At 41.7% G+C, this 7,412-nt stretch overlaps 1 protein-coding gene across 1 annotated transcript in view; it reads left to right on the forward strand.

The window, feature by feature from the left end:
- Window positions 1–132: 132 nt before the first annotated feature.
- The window catches only part of LOC109487101 (elongation factor 1-alpha-like), a gene marked incomplete at both ends in the record, with an annotated part of 9,342 nt that continues 2,062 nt past the window's right edge, over window positions 133–7,412 (forward strand). Inside the window, one exon of the mRNA XM_019791071.1 lies at window positions 133–412. Coding sequence (XP_019646630.1) covers window positions 133–412 — 280 coding nt within the window. The remainder of the gene's footprint in view (window positions 413–7,412) is intronic.

Genomic DNA, 7,412 nt, shown 5'->3' on the forward strand with positions numbered 1-7,412 from the left:
GAGAGGATTAACAGGCAGAACGACAGGGGTTCAAAAGGTCAGACACAGGAAAGAGTGCACGTGAATTTGAAGGTCACAAAACCCTATAAACACTCCTGAGAAATCTCTTTTAAATTACTTCTCTGTTTCTAGGCTCGCTTTGGAGAAATCACCAAAGAAGTGGGTGGCTGCATCAAAAAGATCGGCTACAACCCCGCCACCGTTGCGTTTGTGCCGGTCTCAGGCTGGCATGGTGACAACATGGTAGAACGGTCCACCAACATGGGCTGGTACAAGGGGTGGTCCTTCGAGCGCACGTCCGGTAAAGCCTCGGGCTATACGCTGAAGGATGCTCTGGACGCCATCGAACCTCCGACCAGGCCTACAGGCAAACCTCTCCGCATTCCCCTGCAGGATGTGTACAAGATCGGCGGTACGTAGGATGTGTACAAGAATTTGTACTAACCCTAGCCTGTAGGTTACTCTGTCAACAGCTGACTGTAGTAAATGTATGATTTGAAATATAGGAGGGAATGTATGCCCTTTTTTCTTAACCGTTATGGGCTATTTTAATTCACCGTTAATCGTTGCCGGCCCGCTCTAATTCAAACTTAAGCGTTATCGGTATATTCGTGAAGCGTTTTAATACAACGTAAAACGTTATTTGTCATCCTAAAATCAACGTTAAGCGTTAATGAATAATTCTTCGTTACGCCTAAATTTGCCTTTCAAAGTGCAGGAAAATGCGTCATTGAAGGTTTAAAAATACAAAATTTCCCGGGGGAGAATGCCCCCGGACCCCCTACATTGCTCGTGCCTTTGGCGCTCGACTCGCGCTTCTGCGCTTGGTCGCTTCGGCTCTAGCCAGCACCAGTTTTCCGTCTTTGCGGAGAGTTACAGAATTTTTTTAACGAATCCATCAACCTTGACAGACAAAAAATTAACAAAAATCTTGAGTAAAAATATGAAAACATCAGAAAGACCGACAAACACTCTCAACACCATGATTAGCCTCTCAAAATGCGGGAAATTGCGTTTTTGAAGGCTTAAAAATCCTAAATTTCCCGGGGAGCATCCCCCGGACCCCCTGAGATTTCGAGCGCCTTTGGCGCTCCCCTCTCAAAATCCATCGGTAAAACTGGGCGAACAGAAAAAAGTCAAGCTGGTTAGAGCCCTGGCCGACATCGACTCGGACTCCCCTTTATTTGTTGACGCACTCGGGGACCGGCAGGGCAGGTGGGAAACACAGGGAACACATACCTTTTCTCACAAAGCGAGATACCAAGTCCAGTGCAGCTCGAAAAAAAGGCTGTCAATTTACCGTTAAGCGTTGTCGACCGTCCTGAATTTACCGTTAAGCGTCATCTGCCCTGCTATATTTACCGTTAACCGTTGCCAGCCCCCCCCCCATGCAGACCCTCATATAGCTGTGTACCTAAAGAAATCTTAGGTACAATCACGGAAGTTTAGATACAGCTCTAATTTGAAATGAAACAAGAAATTGGAGAACTCTTTCTCTTGTGAATTACATTTGTTATAAAAAATTACTAGCTTTATACACTATTCTTGCTGATTCTGGCTATTCATTTTACACTGGCTCCCATAAAGCAACAGGCATACATTAACAGGAAACTGAAAACAGATAACCCTTTCTAGGACCATTGACCTAATAAACAGATAACCTTTTCAAATCAAATCAAATCTTTATTAAATATCAACATGGCAGACGTGCCGAAGTACTTCGGGCACGTCTGAATTGCATTGACATTTTACAATTATACATCATACAAACATCATCACAATAGATTAAAAGCATCATTATCATTTAAAAATCAACATCAAGAACACGTAGGATAAAATAGTACGATTTCAGATTAAAATACAATATATATATATATATACATGATAGAGGCCGGGTGTTACTGTAATGACAGCCGTTCGCACTGGAAGGAGACCGTTTGTAACCTGTTATTACTCAAGAAACATACCTTTGTGATATAGATAATTTTGAAATTCGTAAAGCAATAACTCAATTAAGAATCAGTAGCCATAAATTGAATATTGAAACAGGTAGATATTACAATATAGCCCCTGACCAAAGGTTCTGTCCATTTTGTCCAAAGCATATTGAAAATGAATTTCATTTTGTTATGGAATGTACCAAATATGATGTTATACGTAACAAGCTATTTACATTTCTCGAATCAAGTACCATAGATTTCAAGAGTCTCGATGTTGGAGACAGATTTGAATATATCTTTACATGTAATGGTCCCCACAACGCAAAAATAGGTAGATATATAAAGGAATGCTTTGCTATTAGAAAAAATACCGAAACTTGTGATTAGCCCACTCGATTGTAACACTTTATCAAAGACTTGTGATATCCCTTATTATTTGAATAATTATGATATAGATATGTTAGGTTTTATTCGACATTAGGTCTTATTCAACACACTTATTTTATTGTTGTTACTCTCCTTATGTAGTTTGCCATACATTGTACCATGTGCAATTGTCGTGTAATAAAGTTCTTCTTCTTACTCACAGCCAAGGTTCGGTAGTCACTAGTTCGGTAGTGTTGAACGGGATAACTAACAATGTCATGATTGGGGTGCGGCGAAATGTTCTCTCAACGGACAAACTCCCTTGGCATGCTTATCTCTCTATTTGGCTCTACTTACTCTTTCTATCCGCCTCCCCAAGCCTGGTAGAGGCTATTTTTTGTAACCTCCCCACTTCCGGACATGGTTTGGCCTACATGTTGATCCCTTCCTATAAACAAACTAGTAGAAATAGTTTACAGTTATTAAGTGTCATTTGCCCATAACATTGTATCCAATGCAATTGTTGCACAATAAACTTGACTTGATTTGACTAAAGGTAACCCTCTGAAATGTTGTTTCCTGCAAATTTTGCTGGTACGCTGAGATATATTAAAGTGTTCTCTATTAGAGTTTTCATTTCGTCGACGAACTTCCTCCACAGATCACGTGCAGGAAAACAAATTATGATTTATCACAACCTGGAAACTATTGTCTTTTTGCCATGAAATTCCACCCTTTCTGCAGGAATAGTTGTCCCTTATTAATTATTGTACAATCCCCAACCTTGTTTTCATACGGCAACAGCCTTGAACAGGGGAAATGCGATACGAGATCATCTCGGAAAGCCTTACTCTCCAAGCAGAGGTTGTGAGGGAATGATCGTTACATTTTTATATATGGTCGGGTTTTTTTTGCCTGACCCCCACCAACGGTGGCCGCGGACCTTCTCTGGCTAATGGACACTGCCTGGCCAATTTGATACTGTCTTTTTGCCACCGAGAGGGATCTGCTTGAAGATTAGGAAAGCCTGTGGCTATTGACAGGACCGTCCTGTCAGTACTAACAGAAAGTATTGCACTGTTTACAGGAACGTCCTTTCAATAACAGAAAGTATTGCACTGCTGACAGGATTTTTCCTGGCAGCAGTGCAAATTGCTGTTGACAGGACCGATAAAATTTCGTTTTTTTTTGGTCAATCTTTCAAGTTTTTTTGTTGTTGTTCGTGCCCCTGTGCTTATGTAGGTTGCTTTAAGTTGCTATTAGGCCAGTTTTTACGATTGTACGGCCCCAGTTTGAGATCGCCGTACATACACTGATTCCCCGCTCGGCAGCGCGTGCCTGTCCTCCCGCGAATGCGACAGCTGGTCGTGGTGGGAGGAGAAGGGAAGGCGAACCAGGACAAAGAAGCAACAACAGTCCCCGTATCTATCTGTCTGTCTGTCTGTCATGCCGGCCTTGGGAAATTTTTGTCGGACCTGGGGTAGGGCCTAGAAAAAATCTTTTTACGCTACCCCCGGACGACCGGGACTTCCCCTCCCCCCCACTAAATATCGTACAGTCCCTACGTTTGAGGCTGATTTCTTGGATTTAGACCTGCCTGCCCAATGTAACATCAGCCGATTCCAATGACCGGAAAATCGCTACGATGTGAATGGGACGGACGTAAATCACGTTTTAAGATTATATAGAAACGTTAGAGAGTTTAATAGATCCTATTTCCTAGGCCCTCTCCCCAATTTTAATTTTTTCCTAGAGCCCTTCGCCCCGGCTCAAAATGGGTATTCGTCTCTTGTATAATTCACTTAATGACTTATCTCGCCGTTTTCATTTCATTTTCTTTTTTTTTTTATCCAGGGGCAGCATATCGCCAATGTAATAAATACTGTATAATCTTAACCTTGTATTCGCTCGTATTACCGTCACCTTGCTTGAAGGCCTTCTAGTGAGTGACAGAGAGCACATCTGTTCAGTATTCCGCCTCTCACGCCCACGTCTGGTGTAGGATAACGGTGGCCAAGGACTTCGTATCCCCAGTGCCTTAGTGTTCCGGGCAATTCCCTTACCTGTCAATCTCGCACAGGCCAATCTGGCACGTCTGGACAAGAAATGTCAACGGTAGTATCGGACTTTGACACGTTTTGCATATTTCTTCCTCCAATCAGGATGAACTACTTCAAGTAAATTTGACAGATATTTTCCAAATTTGGGGGATGGGTGTGAACCAACCGAATACCACAGTCAGAATCGACAACTTCTTTCGGCTGCCAGCTTGGAGACTTCACTTGTGTACAGTTTGGAACTTGTGCTCCCATCGACACCGAGGAGTTTGAGACCGAGTCATCTGGACTAAAGTAGCGCCCAGTGTCCAAGATGTTTTATACTTTCGTTTGCGTCCGTAAACGAGTATTTTCTGCATCACTTTTCGCGCTGCTTCAGTGGCTGCTTAGACGTTCCGGTATGCACCCCGAAGTGAGAATAAAGTTGCTGAACTGAACTCTGAGGCTTGGGGAATCATAGGGAATCACCAGACCCGTCCGGCAATCCCGTACGATTGCACCGCGGAGGAATGCTTCACTCAGGCTTCACTCACCGTACGCGTTCTCGTATATAAAGCTACACGGACGGACGCGGGGCAGAAGCGTACAACATGGCCCGGACGACAGTAGAAAACATTTTCGCTGGTAAGTCCTCTTCCTCTTATATGCATGCTACAAGTATACAATATGGTATGGACACTTCGACTCTGTACTAACAGTTTAATTGTAATTTTTGTCTAAAATTAACAAAATTTTGGCGTTTTTGACGGACATTTTCTTGTTGACAACATTGTTCCAAAGTGGGGGAGGGACATGACATACTTATTGAAGCACCAGCAATATATCTTACAATGTAAAAGAAAAATACGTAAGGTCTGTCTGGTTAGAAATTTAGCGGAAGTTTCTTTGCCTTTGTTGTGGACGTAAATTGGGATGTTAGTAGTAACGCTTAGTCCCTGTTTGTTTTAAAATCTGTTGGTCACGGTTTTACATTGTTTGCGGGCGCTAAAGCCTGGATGCCAGCAAATCTTCGATAATTTCGTTAAAGCACGTTGTTTAAGAATTTAATGACGGCGTAAGCGTCCAGCAACTTCGGCGAGTCGTTTCGTCCAAGGGAAGTTAGACAAGGACGTGGACATATTTTACAAGTTATTAGCTGATGTCGGAAGTATAATGTGTCGCAAGGTACCGACTGTGTATTTGTGCAGTTTGTATAATTCATCAATTTCCGGCTTTGTTTGTTGTATTGATCACTGGTGACGTACAGGCTACTGAGTATGTCTTTTGTCTATGAGTAGTTTGAATTTTGTTAGTCACCGTTTGTAATGTTGCTCATGTAGCTGTTGTTTTTCTAAATTTTCGTCTGCGCCTGTAGTCCGCTGTGTCAACGAGTAGTGTTAATTCTACGCTCTAGTTAGTTGGACACGAACTATTGATGATTAATGACTGAATTTCAGTAGTTTGTCACCCGGCTGAAACCCCAAAAAGATTAAAGTTGGCAGGTCTGAAATGAACTAACAGAACAGGTAAACAATAGTGTTGTTAATTTATCATATCTAAATGACGCTGAAGAAGAGTGATGGATGTATCACTCAAAACATCGGAAGTATAATCTCCATATTTTATCCAGCAGTAGTTTGAATCGTCTTTGACTACGTTAGGGCTTCATTCTATTTTTCTCTAGATATTTCGTTTACTGTGTTTGAGATGTATTTTGTTGTGATGACAACCGCATGACTCATGAGGCGATGATAATGATTCCATTTTACTTGTATCAATGATAATTTCTTAGCCTGTGTTATTCCTGATTTTGTTGGGTACCAATCGACTTGTTGATTAGTTATCAGTCTTGCAAGGCACCAAAATGTGTTTTTTACTAGTTTAAAAACGTACGTGTATGAATTCTGTATTTATCTGACTGCACTGTTGTAAGACGTTGTCTACCTGCACTTTTCCTCTCACCCTTCTCTAGTGATAGATGTAGTGGTTTGTGTTTCTTTTTCTTTCTTTTTGACATTACACTTTTGGAGTCACTTATGGGTCGATTCAGTTTCTGTAGATTTGTATGTCCGCTGACCAGCTGGTTGATTGCTACCTGTGCTGTTTTTTCCCAGGCTTTGCATTTTTTTCTTCGTACCAATCATTGAATGCCAATTCTCTTGTGTGTAGCTGTTTGCAGGATGCGTGTTTGATCGCCTGTTGTCTTGTTCACACTGTATTCGACTGAGTGTTTTTTTATTCCTCTGCAGCTATACAATTTGCTTGCAATGTGATGATGTAGTTTGTCGTCCAGCTGCCACCCAAATACTAAGGTTGGCAGGCCTGAAATGAACTGGCAAAACAGATAACGTTTAACGCTAGTAAACACTCTCACATGTTATAAGTGTTGACTAGTTCTTTAAGTCCATGTCAGTGACGCTGAAGAAGAGTGATGGATATCATTTGATATTATTTTAAGCCTTCCTCTAGCCTAGGAACTTCGAGTATACAGCCATGCCCTTTTGTCGGACCGTCTGTGGACTTGTTTTTGTTAGTAACTTGTTGCCAATTGTTTTACTGGGTTTTTGTGTGTGTGTGTGTGTGCATGTTTGTATTTCGGACATTCATTACCCACCGCGGGAAAGTAAAAGATGTTGAAAAAAAAGAAGGTAAATAATACAGAGAAAGTTCTGGTGTGTATTTTCGTGACGGATAAAGGTTCACCTTTGCCCTTCTGTTCTTGGTCACTAATTTGGTAAATATCAGCAGACTATTTTTGTGAATCAGCTGTTAAGACGGCCTTTGATCCAGTTGGCGCTGTTTTGAAACAACCGTTATACAATTTCGTAGATCGTTTTGCTATTTTTAGTGGCGATTTTATTGTGTTTGTGGATGAGCTGGTCGTTTCCACAGAAAGGATCGTGTGCGTGTTTGTCTTTTGTGTACTTCTTTGTATCAGCTTAAACCAGCTCATGTTTTGGACAGGCGCTCGTCTACCCTGTACCTGTAATTTTTTTTACTAAAAGAGTTGGTCAACTCTCCTCGGCCTCGCTAGCGGTAATTTAGATAGGCGGGGCGTACTGCTCAGTTT

The sequence above is a fragment of the Branchiostoma belcheri genome, unplaced genomic scaffold, assembly GCF_001625305.1.
Source record: "Branchiostoma belcheri isolate BF01 breed outbred unplaced genomic scaffold, Haploidv18h27 scaffold850, whole genome shotgun sequence".
Taxonomy (NCBI): domain Eukaryota; kingdom Metazoa; phylum Chordata; class Leptocardii; order Amphioxiformes; family Branchiostomatidae; genus Branchiostoma; species Branchiostoma belcheri.